This window comes from Ictalurus furcatus, chromosome 11 (assembly GCF_023375685.1).
Source record: "Ictalurus furcatus strain D&B chromosome 11, Billie_1.0, whole genome shotgun sequence".
Classification (NCBI taxonomy): Eukaryota; Metazoa; Chordata; class Actinopteri; order Siluriformes; family Ictaluridae; genus Ictalurus; species Ictalurus furcatus.
The window spans coordinates 3,564,028-3,581,427 of record NC_071265.1 but is presented as its reverse complement, the minus strand read 5'-3'; the positions used below and the strand labels follow the sequence as shown (position 1 = coordinate 3,581,427).

The following is a 17,400-nucleotide window of genomic DNA, read 5'->3' as shown; positions in this document are numbered from 1 at the left end:
ACGCGTGCCCTCTGGGGAGATTGTCCATGGTGGACCTGACATTATAATGCAGCTCGTCATGTTACTGAAAAAGTGAAGAGTTCAATCTGCTCTGTTTAACTGTTGAATAAACATTCATTAAACATTCAGCCTTTCACAGAAAAACTAACCACATTCAAGGGAAATATATTTTTGTTATTAAATAATATGTTTTCATATCCATTAATGTGGTACATTATGTAGTAAAAGTCCCTGTGAAGTAGCTGTTACTATAGAAACAATAATGTATTAGATTGAGCTCATTCGCATAAACCTGAGATTTTCAGTCAGCACTAATGTCAGAGCTGCTGTTATAGAAAATGAATCAACAGCAATCAGTACTGAGCATTCAACACCACTGTAATATAATTATAAATAAGCATTATATAGCATATAGAAAATCCTACTGTTTGTACTTTCAGTGTAGGTAATGCTAATGATGCTAAATGTTCAGGAAGATAAACAGAAGGCAGCGGTGGGAGACTCACCTTCCTTTACCGTCAGTTCCACAGGTGTGTAAATGTCTTTTCCCAATTTATCAACTGCACACTGGTACATCCCAGTGTCCTCTACAGTGAGCTCTCTGATCTTCACCCTGATCTTTGCTGATTTGGTGTCATCAAACAGTGAGAATCTTCCTGAATTTATCCACTCGTTTTTAGCTTCTGTCCTTACTTGGTCAGAACAGGATGTCTTGGGACCCTTACAGAAATATTTTTGGTTTTCTCTGTATTCTGTATCATAATTGCACTTGATAAGGACTCCTCCTCCTGAATATCCTGTGACTTCCTTGGAGTCTCCTCCATCTAACAAAACACCAAACATCCATCTGAGCAAAACCTTCCTTCATGTAACACTGCTGCTGATAGTGAGGATTATTCTGAAGTGCATTTCTTTACCTGAGATCAGACAGAGGGTGAAGATGAGGAGGATCTTCATCCTGAGTTCACACTCCCAGATCTCCACACCAACTCCACTTCAGAAAGATATTAAAGCTTCTGTTGTGTTACACACTGTTACTGTCTCTGTCCCGCTCTGTGACTGTGCACTGACCACATCCTTTTCTGGTCTGTGAGATAACTTCTCAGCAAATTTACATGTGAAGCGTGTGAGCACAATGCAACAGAGACTTGACTGTTAATTTGTAAATGTGTTGTTGCTTGTGTAGGATTCATGAATCATTCAAATAGAAAATCGTGTATGTGCATAAATATAGAGGCTAATTACAAAAACATGGTATTCCAAAAAGTAATCTGAACTTTACTAGTGTCTATGCATCATTTCGCTCTGTGACAATTTGTGCATATACAGTATTATAAATTAACTGAATGAGTAATAAATAAGTAAATAAATAAATAAAATAAAAATTTAAAAATTATGCTCAAGTTGTCTTAAAAATCTAAATTATTTCAAGGTTAATTCACATGAATCTTAATTCTTTCTAAAAAAAAAAAAAATACTTATATAATATTCATGCTGCATTTTATAATTGAGATATGCCGTATATCCTAGTGTAGGGTCCAGATCTACTACGACGATTACCAGGATAAAGAGAGACATGGGGACACCTCATAAAAAATAATAATTAAAAAAAACATTAAAAAAAAAAACTGGGATAAAAAGTTTTTTGGTTTTTTTTTTAAGCAGAAAATGTTTAATTAATTTAGGTTATTGTAGTTGGCCTATAGTGCATCTCACATATCACACTGCTAATGCTGCAGTCATGGTGCCTTCTAAGTGTTCATTTGCAAGTTGTAATAATGTCATTTCCCACCTCGGGACGTTTGACGTGCAAAGTGAGAAAAAAAACAAAAAACATGGACATCTCCACAAACGCAAAGATCAAAAAAGCTATTTTAAATACACTTTTACAGTTACAGGCCTGACTTACTGTTCTACTGTAATGAACTTCAAACATTCATGAAACATTCTGGACTGAAATTGCAGTACTCCAACAACAACAACAACAACAACAACAACAACAACAACAACAACAACAGCAGCAGCAGCAGCAGACCATAGCAAGTAATGTTAGTGTGGCAGAGGACTCCGTCACCGGCTGGGGCAGCACTCATACTCCTTCATACACATTTTCACACACATCCTCTCTCACACACACACACTCTCTCTCTCACTCACTCTCTCTCTCACACACATACACACACACACTCTCTCTCTCTCTCTCTTTCTCTCTCTCTCACACACACACACACACACACACACAGCCATTCCCATCGTTCCCCCCATCGTCACTTCACCCTACAGTTTAAGATAAGATAATAAAAATGTTATGGATCCCACATTGGGGAAATTCCCTCCTTACAGACAACAGGAATAGAAAAATAAGAATAATAGTAGTAAAAAAAAATAATAATGGTAATATGTACACTATGAACACCTCAATGTATGTACAGATGAATACAAATATGAATATATACAGATGAGTAACACCTCGTTTATATACAGATAAATGATGAATGGATTATTGCACAGTTAACAGTAGAGGTTGAACAACAAATATTAATAAGTGAATAAATGCAGAATAAATATTGCAGAATTATTGTGAACATGTTGGCTGATGATGTAAAAACAGCTAGCAGTGCTACATTATGTTGTTTTTTGTATTGAAGAGTCTGACTGCTGTAGGGATGAAGGACCTGAAGTAACGCTCCTAGTTACACCAAAAGACCTCAGTCTCCTCAGGAAGTGGAGACAACTTTATTATACAGGACATCTGTGTTTATGGACCAATCCACTTTGTTTAGGCGAACACCCAGGAACTGGTACCATCTCCAATAAACACACGCACACACCAGATAAGGTTAATATACACACATCTTTATTACTTCTTTGCATTTGTGTTTGTCGATGTTTTTGTTTGTGTAGTTATCGACACTCCTTGAGTGTGGAGCGACGTCCTCAGTGGGGCAGGAAGGCGGAGCGACATCCTCAGTGGCATGGGAAAATGGAGTGACGTCTAAATAGAACCTTGGCGTAGAGGCATCCATGGCTGTATAGGGAAGCAAAACGGAGCTCTTGGCTGCAACGGGAGGTGGAGAAACTTCCTCAGTAGAACAGGGTGGCTGAGTGGCATCCTCAGGTGTATAGGGATGCTGAGCGGCGTCCTCAGTCACTCAGAGAGTCTGAGCGTTGTTCTCCATCAACCTGGAGGCTGAACTTGGTTAGTCATGATGTCTGCTTGAGTAGAACTTGGTGGTCCATGTCAGCAGACTCAAGCATGAGCATAACTTGGTTGGCCGTGACGTCGGTTTCAGGTGTGAGCTGAACCTGGTTGTTCGTGACTTTGGTTTCAGACTGGAACTTGGCGTGGAAGGTCACATAGTCTATCTCAGGCAGGAACTTGGTGTGGGAGGTCACCTCGTTGACCTCATACAGGAACATGTCTTGGGAGGTTGCTTCTTCGACCTCAGACAGGAACTTGGCTTGAGAGGTCACCTCTTCGACCTCGGACAGGAAATTGGCTTGAAAGGTCGCCTCTTCGACCTCGGACAAGAACTTGTCTTGAGAGGTCGCCTCTTCGACCTCGGACAGGAACTTGGGTTGGCCGTCTCTTCATTATGTGACAGGAACTGGGCTTGAAAGGTCGCCTCTTCAATCTCAGACGTGAACATGGCTTGGGAGGTCACCTCGTTGACCTCTAGCAGGAACTTGACTTTATGCTGGTGCTCTGGAGATGAGACAACCTTGTGGGTCTCAGGTTGAAAGTCTGGGGATGAGACCACCTCGTGGGTATCATGCTGAAGTTCTAAGGATGAGGTCGCCATGTTCACCTCCAGCTGGAGCACGGCAGGTGAGAACCCCTCATCGGTCCCATGCTGGACTCTGGAGAGGAGGTCGCCATGTTGACCTCCGGCATGGGCTCTGCAGTTGAGACCACCTCGTGGGTCTCAGGTTGGAGTTCTGAAGATGAGGTCGCCACGTTGACCTTCAGCTGGAGCTCCGCAGGTGCTCTCTTGTGGAGCTGTTTGTGAGCATGCCAGCTGCTCTTGAAACATCCCTGAGAGCAGAAATATGATCCATGGATCAGAAGTTTCCTGGATGTTGGACATTGAGCTGGGCTTCTTTACAGCAGCCCTCAGTCTTGCAAGTCTTTGTCACTCTGACCACTGCACTGTCAGCCGGGGGCTGAAGCTGAGCTGTAGAAACCCTCCTGTCGGCCAGCTCCCTCTCGTAATATGAGGTGAAAGTCTGAGAGGGTTCATCCATTAGACTGGGCCTTTATCAAAAAATTTCAAGGTCAAGTTTGTGCCCTGGACGTCCGAACACCTGAACTAAAAGTTTAACCAACTGGCTTATATGGCTAAGCTAACCGGCCCCCCTAGAAATCAGGAACTCGGCCCAACTGCAAGCTGGGCCAGTAAGTCGAGACAGCATGAATCCCAGCCACTGCTCCTCTCTGGGCTTGGGGTCCTCCAGGCTTGTAAAATAAAACTTGCATTGGAGTATATAACCTTCAGGACATACCTAAAAGCCATCGAAGGAAGCTGGTACTCCCAGGGGGTACCACTGGGGAAAACGCACAGAATCAAAGTCTGGTATAGAGATCCCGGCGTAATGCTCTCCTGCTGTTTCCATGTTGTAGGCGAAGTATTCTGTCACGTAATAAACGTAAAGGACACTAGGATGGACACAAGTGCAGATAAGAGCTTTACTTAAAGAGAGGCAGGCAGACCAATCCAAAACATCAGATAATAGACTGGTCAAAAAACAGGCAAAGGGTCAGGTGATTGGCAACCAGGAATGAATGAGGCAAAACCAGAATCAAGAACGAGAGTGAGAACACGATCAAAACAAGAACCCATGAACCCGATAACAAACACTTGGTATACGGAAAACTCACGTAATACTTTGCGCTGTCTAAATGTCTCTTTTATACTGTGGCTGTGAGTGTGTGTGAGATTGGATGCAGGTGTGTGTGATTAGAATGAGTGTTCTGTGTGTGTGAGTGTTCTGGGAATTGCAGTCCATGGTGGCCATGTTTGTAGGCCAGCGTGCAGTATGGGAAATGTAGTCACTGGTTTGCTGTGATATGACATAAGCTCAATGGCCAGAGGGGGATTTTAGACCCTGGTGGTAATGAAGGGCTCAGGGATAAAGAATAAGGATCCATTTGCACAAGGTTTATTAATACAAAACATGTAGACAAAACAGGCAGGGTCATTATCATAAGAGACATCAGAGGCATACACGGTTCCAAAAACACAATCCAAAAAAATCAAAAGCGAGATATCAGGAAGAGTCAAATTTACAAAAGTATAAATAAACTTCAAAACCACAAGGGCAAGGCAAAAGGCAGAAATCTAGGCAAGGTAAGGCCAAAACACAGAAATGATATCCAAAAACACAGCTCATATCACAATCACCCCCCCCCCCCCCGCAAGCAAACTGTAAGGCTTAGCCACTAGGTTCAATTTCATGTGCTTTTAATAACATTGTGGTGACAAAAAGTGAACAACACAACCGAAGGTCACTCAATATTCAGAAGAGGGCATCCTCTGGCATTCTGGCAGGGAATAATCTGGACTGGATGTTACACTGGTAGACAGATTACTCAGAGATTTTCATAGACTGGCTCTAATTGGAAGATGTTGGGGTACATAATCTCATAGACAGATTCTGGTTCACTGATATTATCTTCATTAGTCTGAAAAAGGAAAAAAAAGTGGTCTTAGAAGTTTTAAACGGTTTAAATGTTTTATCAAATGTAATAATGTAGTAAATAAATGTCCATGGTTAAAAGCAGCAAAAAAAAAAAAAATACATAAAAATTTTATTCAGTGGAAAGGAACTTTGTACACACCCTGCTGAAAGTTGGTGTCATTGTTCTTGGGCCTAGAGGGAGATGAGGAGATAAAAAGTGCAAGTGTTACTTTAATCTTTATATGAACAGACACCACATATACGACTGAAACCCTTTTGACATGAGCGATGTTATTTAGTAAATCTGAGCAGTAAAACTGGGTGAATTGGACATGAATCAGTCCTACATAACTGTCTACGTTAAACATTTTGGTAATTGTTATTCTCTGTGGCCTGGTGACTGTGCGGTGTTTTTTCTTCTGTGTTCCTTTTGTCTGTGTGTCCTGTATGTCCAGGCTCAGAGTTCAGATGTTTGTGTGCCACTGCACTCTTAATTCCAGGTTCTTTCTTTTTCATCTTGACTTCTTGTAGTGTTACCCAAATCTCGTCATTGGCCATAAGACTTAGACTTGCCAAAGTACATATTTCTTTTTGTAGATATTGCCAGGCTGCCGTTTGCTTCCTTTGATTTTGTAGGTAAGTTAGCTTTTGGTGATACAGGTAGCCTGCTGGTTGTGTTTGGTATTTTGCCCTCTGCTTGCCTGGTGTCAAATACTGGTGACTATGCAAAAATTGTTCATACATTTATCTGCTGTAAATTGTGAAAAATTCGCTAATGTGTTTTTACATATACAACTAAAAATAACATTTTACACACACTCTTCCTGTTATTGCCCCGACCCTAGACTAATGTCTGATATTACAGATGTAAATGTCATTAACAGATGTAACTGTGGTTCTATGAAAACTGGATAATCTCCAGGGGCAGTGTCTAACACATGGGTAACCTCTTGTGTGTGTGCAAATGCATGCCGAGGCCTTCAACACAGTGACAGTGACATAGTGTTTGCTATAAATACCTTCACGCCATGACACGTCTTGAAACCTACTCACTGATTACATGTTGGTTTCATATCTAGTGTAATGTTTCACCCCTGTAACCTCAAGGGGTGGTGCTTAACCCCTCCTTTCATAAATGCTGTTATGATCCTATGAGCTGGCAGTGTGTCCACTGCCCCATTGTGAGCCCACTTGAAACGCTTCAATGCAATTTTTCACCTTGTGCCACCCCAGTGAGTTATGTACCTGATGGTCACTCCACTAATCTAAGATATAGTATAGGATGGAAGGTACCATGCGTGTCTGAACAAGAAGAAACAAATAGATCTGCTTTTTCAGAGTGATGGGGTCATTTTTTGGATCATGCCCAAAGGCCTTCTTTGGTCAGAGCAGCAACTTTTTTGGTGTCTAAAAAAATTATTGAGCACGATACAGCCGAGCAATAAATTGTGGAACTGGAATTTTTACTCCTGTGACATAGCTATCAGGATTCATTGGACTAGTTTCTGGCCAATGGGTGTTGTTACAGCCGTGAAGTATACCACCAGCAGCCATTGCCTTTCATTGGCAGACTCTGAGCCAGAGGCATCCAGGCATTTACTCTGGCCTTGGGTATGTCATTTCATATGCTGGCAACTCTGACAAGGCCTGAAAGCATTGGAGCATTAATTTTGTTGGTAACCTACTGATGATGCATGGCTAGTTTACTTTGCTCTGTTGGCTTGGTGATTCCAAAACTTCTTCCAAAACTCTCTTCTCCAGGGCGTTTCTGTTCACAGGCCCAAAGAGCATGGCAGTTTGGATTGTGCCAGCCATGTAAGACATCAAATATAAACAGACTGGAAGAGAGCTTTCCTATCTCCCTATCTCACATGGTGGTGGGGGAAGTGGTGGCTTGATGGTTAAGGCTCTGGGTTGCTGATCAAAAGGTCTGCGGTTCAATCCCCAACACCACCATGCCCTGGTCTACTAATCAGAGGGTCAGGGGTTCAAGCCCCAGAACTGCCAAGCTGCCACTGTTGGGCCCTTGAGCAAGGCCCTCAACCCTCCATATCATGTCACCATATCAACCCACCATATCATGGCTGACCCTGCACTCCGACCCCAACCTCATAACATGCTGGGATGTGCGAAGAAAAAAGAATTTCACTGTGCTTTAATGTATATGTGACCAATAAAAGACTCATTATCATGTGCCCTACTATCAGAAGCTAAACTTCCATAGTGGAGGGACTGGCCTCTACCAGTCGGAAGATTAACAACGGATGTTGGAAGATTAACAACGGATTACCAGTGCATGTCAGATGTGTGGTCATATTAGCTTTCATTAGCAAGACATCAGTACATCTGCAATTGGCACTGGGGCAGTGTACCTCAGACCATAATGTTTTACCCTAGTAAAACAACTAGCAATGTAATTCTGACTTCCAATGTTAATTTGGAAGTTGGAGCAGCAAAAGGGAGATAGAGGGCCAAGCACCCAGTTTGTGCCAATAGCACTGGTTTAGTGAGGGACACACATGCCTGGGAAGCAGAGCAAGCAGTTGAGCCACAACAGTCTACCTATCTAGGACACTGTTATGTGTAGGCTAAAAAGCTAAGCTTGTAACTAGACAATATTCTAAGCTTTGCAATTCACAGGAAGTCAATTCTCTGACAGGATACTCTTACCAGAGAACTGGAGTTTTTCAGAGCTTTGGCGGAAATCTACATTCTCCAAAATCTACATGCAATTCCGCATGGGCTCAATGAATAGAGAGAAAAAAAGAAGTGAAATGACATGAAGGTATTTGTATAAGATATTATGTCACAAATCTACATGCTCCAAAATCTACATGCAGCACTGCATGGGCTTGTCGAGTAAAGAAAAGGGAACAAAGTTACATGGCATTAAGGTACACTATATGGCCAAAGGTTTGTGGACACCTGATCAATACATTTATATGTGCTTTTTGAACATTTCAATCCAGATTTATTTACACTTTACTGTTATAATAATTGCCAGTCTTCTGGGAAGGCTTTGCACTAGCTATTGGAATGTGACTGTCAGGATTTACCCATTCAGGAGGTGAGAATCATCTGTGATTGTTGAATGTCTCTGCATTTGTGTGCACACATGAGAGGACTTCCTGGCAGTTAGAATGAGTGAAATGGAAACACAAATGGGTGGTGTGTGTGTGTGTGTGTGTGTGTGTGTGTGTACCTTGCAGTTTGCGTCTCTTATGTAGAGTCACAATGAGGAATATGATTCCAATCAGAAGCACAAGCAGACTCACAGTCACGGTTATCACATTGGAAACTGGAAATACTGGAAGAGAAATACATGATCAGTTATCCACTCACATACTCGTCATTCAGAAGTATCAGATCTTCAACATCTCCCTGAGCAGTGCCGTTGTTCCAACGTGCTTCAAGACCAGCACCATTGTCCCCATGCCAAAGAAGTCTTCAGTGTCCTGCCTCAATGACTACAGTCTTGTTGCACTCACTCCCATCATTATGAAGTGCTTCAAGAGGCTTATCATGAGGTACATCAAGACCCTGCTTCCCCCTCACTGGACCCCCTGCAATTCACATATCGTCCCAACCACTCAACAGATGATGTCATTGCCACCACCCGAAATTTTGCCAACCTAGGACACTCACATTTGAATGCTGTTCATAGACATAGTTCAGCATTCAACACAATCATTCCTCAGCACCTGATTGGAAAGCTGGCTTGAACACCTCCCTCTGCAGCTGGATCCTGAACTTCCTGACTGGCAGACCTCAGTTAGTCCGGCTTGGGAACAGCATCTCCAACACCACCGCACTGAGCACGGGAGCCTGCCAGGGCTGTGTGCTCAGTCCACCGCTTTTCACTCTGGTTCACCGATGACACAATCATGGTGGGTCTAATCAGCAACAACGATGAGTCAGCATACAGAGAGGCGGTGCAGCGGCTAACGGACTGGTGCAGAGCCAACAACCCGTCTCTGAACGTGGACAAAACATAAACTTCAGGAGAACATGGAGCTACCAGTCTCCGCTGACCATCGACAGCTCCTCCGTGGAGATCGTCAAGATTAGCAAATTCCTTGGTGTTCACCTGGCAGAGAACCTCACCTGGTCCCTCAAGACCAACTCCATAACTAAGAAAGCTCAGCAGCACCTCTACTTTCTGCGGAGGCTGAAAAAAGCCCATACTCCTTGTCCTCACCACATTCTACAGAGGAACTTTTGAGAGTATCCTGAGCAGCTGCATCACTGCCTGGTTTAGGAATTGCACCGTATCAGATCAAAAGAGCCTGCAGTAGATAGTGAGGACAGCTGAGAAGATCATCAGGGTCTCTCTTCCCTCCATCATAGACATTTACACCACACACTGCATCCGCAAAGCCAGCAGCATTTTGGATGACTCCACACACCTCTCACCCAAACTCTTCACCCTCCTGCCGTCTGGCAAAAGATACCCAAGCATTCGGGCCCTCACTGGTGGCCCTTTTCCCAAGCCATCAGACTCCTCAATACTCAGAGACCGGACTAACAACAAACACGCACACACACACACTGAACTGAACACCATCCCACTCCCCCTGCAATTTTTGCACATTTCTGTACTGACTATCTGCATTTTTGCTGCTACTGTATTCATAAAAAATATCGCATTTAATTTCTTGTCACCTTTATATTCTCTACCTGGCTGCTATCGCAATTACTGCTATGTCCATATATGGTATAAGCTTATCTGCTGAATACTATGTAATAATATGTTATGTTTACATTCACAGCATTTTTTATTATATTGTTATTCTTTTGCAGTACCAGTTATATCGGACACATCCACACTAGAACTGTGTACTGGTCAGCACTTCACTGTCTCTTACTGTGTCATGTTTCAGTAGATACTGTACTGTGCACATGTTTACACATGCATTTTATAGATAAATGTGCAGGTCTTATTTAGTTCTGTGTCGTCTCATGTAGTTTGTGTATTGTTTTTCTGTAGGACTGTGGTCCTGGAGGAACATTTTTTCGTTTCACTGTGTACTGTATGTCACATGTTAAATGTTATGAAGGTGAGGATGAATGCAAGTGCAGATAAGAGCTTTTAATAAAGAGAGGCAGGCAGACAAATCCAAATCATGAGACAATAGCGTAGTCAAGAAACAGGCAATAGGTCAGGCGATCTGTAAACAGACATGAACTAGGAAAGGCAAGAATCGTCAACGAGGAACAACAAGCAACATCGATAAACATAAAACAAAACGAGGAAACGGGTACAAACGCTTGGTGAGGTGAGAACACTCAATACTTCGCAAAGCTATTGTGAACAAACAGTCTCATTATACTGTGGTGTGATTGTGTGTGAGATTGGATGCAGGTGTGCACGATTAGAATGAATGAGTGTTCTGGGAATTGCAGTCCATGTTGGCCATGTTTGTAGGCCGCAGTGCAGGATGGGAAATTTAGTCACTGGTTTGCTGTGACATAACAACCCCCCCAAGGGTGCTTCTCCCAAAACACCAAAATACTCTCCCTCCCCTGGCGGTCCTGGTCCTCTGGGAAAAATGCCTTCACAGCCCCTCAGGTTCCAATGCAGGCATTGTCCGGCAAGTAGCAGGTTCCTCGAGGAGCCAAGGAGCAGACATGAGTCTGGGGCTGGTTTGCCGGGGTCCTTAGGCAAGACCCAGGCTTGGGAAGTTGTGTCGTCAGCTTTAGACAGGTGCTTGACTTGGGTCATCTTGTCGGCCTTTCTTGATTGTGGAGCGACGTTCTCAGCAGAGCAGGAAGACAGAGCATCGTCCTCCATCGACTCTGCAGGCTGAACTTGCTTGGCTGTGTCAACAGACTCGGGCGTGAGCAGAACTTGGTTGGGCGTGTCAGCAGACTCGGGCATGAGCAGAACTTGGTTGGCCGTGTCAGCAGACTCGGGCATGAGCAGAACTTGGTTGGGCGTGTCAGCAGACTCGGGCATGAGCAGAACTTGGCTGGCCGTGTTAGCAGACTTGGGCATGAGCAGAACTTGGTTGGCCGTGTCAGCAGACTGCAGACAGCAGAACTTGGTTGGTCATAACGTCGGTATCAGACGTGAGCAGAACCTGGTCGGTCGTGACATCAGCTTCAGGCGTGAGCAGAACCTGGTTGATCATGACGTTGTCTTCAGGCGTGAGCAGAACCTGGTTGATCGAGACGTCGGCTTCAGGCATGAACAGAACCTGGTTGATCATGACGTCGGCTTCAGGCGTGAGCAGAACCTGGTTGGTTGTGATGTCGGCTTCAGGTGTGAGCAGAACCTGGTTGGTCGTGACGTCAGTTTCAGACATGAGCAGAACCGGTTTGGTCGTGACGTCGGTTTCAGGCGTGAGCAGAACCTGGTTGGTTGTGATGTCGGCTTCAGGCGTGAACAGAATCTGGTTGGTTGTGATGTCAGCATCAGGCATGAGCAGAGCCTGGTTGGTCGTGACGTTGGTTTCAGGCGTGAGAAGAACCTGGTTGGTCATGATGTCGGCTTCAGGTGTGAGCAGAACCTGGTTGATCATGAAGTCGGTTTCAGGCGTGAGCAGAACCTGGTTGGTCGTGACGTCGTTTTTCCGGCGTGAGCAGAACCTGGTTGGTCGTGACGTCGGTTTTAGGCATGAGGAGAACCTGGTTGGTCATGATGTAGGTTTCAGACTGGAACTTGAAGTGGAAGGTCGCCTTGTCGACCTCACACAGGAATTGGCATGAGAGACCATCTCTTCGACCTCGGACAGAAACTTGGCTTGGGAGGCCGTCTCTTCGACCTCAGACAGAAACTTGACTTAGGAGGCCATCTCTTCGACCCCGGACAGAAACTTGTCATGAGAGGCCCTCTTTTCAACCTCAGACAAGAACTTGGATGGAGAGGTCATCTCTTCGACCTCGGACAGGAACTTGGCTTGAGAGGTTGTCTCTTCGACATCGGACAGAAACTTGGCTTGAGAGGTCGTCTCTTTGACCTCGGACAGGAACTTGGCTTGAGAGGTCGTCTCTTCGACCTCGGACAGTAAGTTGGCTTGAGAGGTCGTCACTTCGACCTTGGACAGGAGCATAGCTTGGGAGGTCCCCTCGTTGACCTCTAGCAAGAACTTGACTTAATGCTGGAGCTCTGGAGATGAGACTGCCTTCTGGGTCTCATGCTGGAGCTCTGGGGATGAGACCGTCTCGTGGGTCTCATGCTGGAGCTCTGGGGATGAGACCGCCCCTTGGGTCTCATGCTGGAGCTCTGGGGATGAGACCGTGTCGTGGTCGTGATGTTGGTTTCAGGTGTGAGCAGAAACTGGTTGGTTATGAAGTCAGTTTCAGGCATGAGCAGAACCTGGTTGGTCATGAAGTCGGCTTCAGGCGTGAGCAGAACCTGGTTGGTCGTGACATCGGTTTCAGGCATGAGGAGAACCTGGTTGGTCGTGACGTCAGTTTCAGACTGGAACTTGGAGTGGAAGGTCACATCATCGATCTCAGACTGGAACTTGGCGTGGAAGGTCGCCTTGTCAACCTCACACAGGAACGTGTCTTGGGAGGCCATCTCTTCGACCTCGGACAGAAACTTCTTGGGAGGCCGTCTCTTTGACCTCGGACAGGAACTTGGCTTGAGAGGTCGTCACTTCGACCTTGGACAGGCGCATAGCTTGGGAGGTCACCTCATTGACCTCTAGCAAGAACTTGACTTTATGCTGGAGCTCTGGGGATGAGACCGCCTCGTGGGTCTCATGCTGGAGCTCTGGGGATGAGACCGCCTCGTGGGTCACATGCTGGAGCTCTGGGGATGAGACCGTCTCATGGGTCTCATGTTGGAATTCTGGAAATGAGGTCATCACGTTGACCTCCGGCTGGAGCTCTGGGGAGGAGGTCGCCACGTTGACCTCCGGCTGGAGCTCTGCAGGTGAAACCACCTCGTGGGTCTCAGGTTGGAGCTCTGGGGAGGCGGATGCCATGTTGACCTCTGGCTGGAGCTTGGCAGGTGAGACCCCCTCGTGGGTCTCAGGTTGGAGCTCTGCACTTGCTTTCTTGTGGAGCCATTGGAGGGAACGCCTGCGGCCATTGAAACATTCTGAGAGCAGCAAGATGATCCAGGTATCTCAAGCTTATTACAGTTGAAACATTGTAGCTGCCTCGGGTAGTCCCACAATCCATAATTCGGATCCACAAGGTCTATGCCTGTCCACTGGGGAAACTGGACTGACATGAAGGGTGGCCAGAAATCTCCATGTACTCCTGCGAGACACTCTCTTTGCTCTCCTGCTGCTTCCATGTTGAGGCGAAGTATTTTGTCACGTATTAAATGTTATGAAGGTGAGGGCGGATGCAAGTGTAGATAAGAGCTTTTAATAAAGAGGCAGGCAGACAAATCCAAATCATGATACAATAGCATAGTCAAGAACCAGGCAAAAGGTCAGGCGATCTATAAACAGGCATGAACTAGGAAAGGCAAGAATCGTCAACGAGGAGCAAGAAACAAGATCAATGAACATAAAACAAAACGTGGAAACGGGTACAAATGCTTGGTAAGGTGAGAACACTCAATACTTCACAAAGCTATTGTGAACAAACAGTCTCTTTATACTGTGATGTGACTGTGTGTGAGATTGGATGCAGGTGTGTGAATAGAATGAATGTGGGTGTTCTGGGAACTGCAGTCCATGTCTGCCAAGTTTGTAGGCCGCAGTGCAGGATGGGAAATGTAGCCATGGTTTGCTGTGACATGACACTGTACCAACTGTATATGGCTGAAATGACAATAAAGCCACCTGACTTGACTTGAATGGACTGTGAGCTGTCATTAAACAAAATCACGTATTTAGACTATAGGTGTGATATGCATTTAAGCACAGTGACCTGTTGGATGAGGTTGATATTTAAAAAAATAATATATATTTTTTTTCTTTTTGGCTATGAAAACATTCCCAAACATGAAAAAACATTTTTAAAATAAATATTGATTACGTTTAAGTATTCAATTGTAAACAGTACAAACCGTTTTATCCAATATTATCAATTACAGAATGTCAGTATCAATCATACAAACTCACCAGTAACTATTAGGTTGATCTGTGTGAAATAAACCTTGTATCCACGATTAGATGTCCAGTTTACTTCAGCTCCACACCAGTATTCACCAGAGTCCTGCTCACTCACATGTTTAATACGCACAGTAAACATCTGTGTTTCTCTGTCATCATACATGGAGATTTTCCCCTCATTTATATATGTTCTACTTTTTCTAACAGTTGAACTATAAGAACAAGCAGCAGTTTTAGGCCTTTTGCAGAGAAACTTATTGTCATTCCTGTGGGATTCTGGGTATTTACAGTTGACAGTCAAATCTCCTCCTACATGCACAGTCTCACTGGTGGACTTCTCATTGGACAGATCTGCAAATCACAACCAATCAGATCAGTTTTTATACATCACATTTCATATCACACTGACAAATCATCATGATAGCTGTCAGGAATATAATACATTCTTTTCTAGTGATATTGCACTATTACAGATGATCAGAGCTGATTAAACTCATAGAGCAAAAGACAAATAAAGAACGCAGACCCATTCAAATCATCCTTTAACAACTTAGTATGAAATGTATCATTATGTTACTCTGATTGCTTAAACAGTTATATTTCATGTATAAAGAGGACCACAACGTGTGTATTAGCAACTCACCTTCTATGACATTCAGCGTCAGTACAGTGTAGAACTCCGTTTCATTAGACACAACAACAGCACACGCGTATGTTCCAGTGTCCCCCGTAATCAGCTCTCTGATAAACACACTGAAGAATCCTGCACTTCTGTTGTCATGAATTGAGAATCTGCCATTATGTGACCATAACCTGTTCGGTTCTGTACTTATTTGATTAATACAACACTGATGTGTTTTGATCTTACAGAAAGCTTTAGGTTTCTCTTTGTACTCATCGTCATAGCTACACTTGATGTTGCTTCTTGTCCTGGCATATGCAATCACTTCTCTCGAGACTGAGGACCCTGTTAAAAGAAAGTTTAAATTGTGATTTGCCCTACAGTCAGCTGCTGTTATAGAACATTAGTTAACATATTCAGACCATTCAGAATTGAGCATTCAACAGTGCTCTGGTATAAATAAGCATTAAAGAACAATTTGCTCACTTCCGATTGTTCATACGTTCAGTGTAGCTAATGCTACTGATACTGAATGTTCAGGAAGATAAACAGAAGGCAGCGGTGGGAGACTCACCTTCCTTTACCTTCAGGTGCACTGTTGTATCCATCTGTGAATTTCTATCAACTCCACAGTAGTACGTCCCAGTGTCCTGTACAGTGAGCTCTCTGATCATCACACTGAACACTGCTGATTTGGTGTCATCAAACAGTGAGAATCTTCCTGAATTTATCCACTCGTTTTTAGCTCCTGTCTTTACTTGGTCAGAACAGGATAGCAATGAGCCCTTACAGAAATATTTTTGGTTTTGTGTGTATTCTGTATCATACTTGCACTTGATAAGGACTCCTCCTCCTGAATACCCTGTTACGTTCTTGGAGGCTCCTCCATCTAACAAAACACCAAACATCCTTCTGAGCAAAACCTTCCTTCATGTAACACTGCTGCTGATAGTGAGGATTATTCTGAAGTGCATTTCTTTACCTGAGATCAGACAGAAGGTGAAGATGAGGAGGATCTTCATCCTGAGTTCACACTCCCAGATCTCCACACCAACTCCACTTCAGAAAGATATTAAAGCTCCTGTTGTGTTACACACTGTTATTGTCTCTGACTCACTCTGTGAATGTTCTGTCTGCACTGTGCACTAACCACATCCTATTTTGACCCTGTGAAAAAACTGCAAACACCTCAGAAAACCCCCAAAAAAAGTGTGAAGTGTGTGTGAGAGACAGAGACACTTTAAAATGACTTCAAACTGCTAGGCTTGGCTTTGTTCATTTGTAAACGTGATGTGGCTTGAACATTTCAAATTACAAGAGTTAACTCTTCAAAAATATGGAAATAGTGTATGCACATACAGTACATATACAGTTATATTAACAAAAACATGGGATTCAAAGACGTAGTCTGAACAACAGTAGCGTCTGTTCAGCATTTGGCTCTGTGACACTATTTGTACAGTATTATTAATTAACTGTTAATTACGGTTTTTAAAAATGTTCAAATAAAAAAGATAATACATTTTTTTATTGTTATTTCATATGAATCTTCATTCTTTCCAAAGATTACTTATATAATATTTATAATTATATAACCAGGACAAAGTGGTTACTGAAGATGAATGAATGTATATACATTACATTATATACTACAATATGATATGAGTGATAACATTAATCACAACATTAAATGCACCTATGAACAGATTTTTGAAGAAAAAAAAACACAATGTGTTGTGCTTTTGTTTGTTACGAGAGGAATTAAACACTTTTCAACATTGCTGTTATAGTAAAATAATCAGTGTGGGTGTGGGAAATTACTTCACACCCCACTGTATTTTATTCCTTGCTTAAAAAAATGCATAAAAGACACGAACTGGAAATCTTTAATAAAATGCTATTCCTTAAATTATCCGCTAGGGGCGCACTGTTTTAGTCAGAGTAGAATATGTGGCACAACTGTGAGACTCAGACCGAACAGCAGATGGCAGCAGTGCGCCTTCTGCTGTTTGTTTGTACGGTTTGTAGGCTTTCTACCCTATTTTCTACTCGGACAAATTTGCCTCAGTGGGTCTAAGC

General features: G+C 43.5%; 1 protein-coding gene across 1 annotated transcript; it reads right to left on the bottom strand.

Moving 5' to 3' along the window:
* Nucleotides 1–5,445: 5,445 nt before the first annotated feature.
* LOC128615122 (polymeric immunoglobulin receptor-like) lies at nucleotides 5,446–16,794 on the bottom strand. Its single transcript, XM_053636979.1, has 7 exons — nucleotides 16,304–16,794; nucleotides 15,896–16,210; nucleotides 15,343–15,666; nucleotides 14,709–15,050; nucleotides 8,882–8,986; nucleotides 5,840–5,871; nucleotides 5,446–5,683 (listed from the first exon to the last, which is right to left on the bottom strand). Exons 1-7 carry the CDS (start codon nucleotides 16,341–16,343, stop codon nucleotides 5,591–5,593), a joined length of 1,251 nt encoding a protein of 416 aa, XP_053492954.1. The 5' UTR covers nucleotides 16,344–16,794; the 3' UTR covers nucleotides 5,446–5,590.
* Between the last annotated feature and the right edge of the window lie 606 nt (nucleotides 16,795–17,400).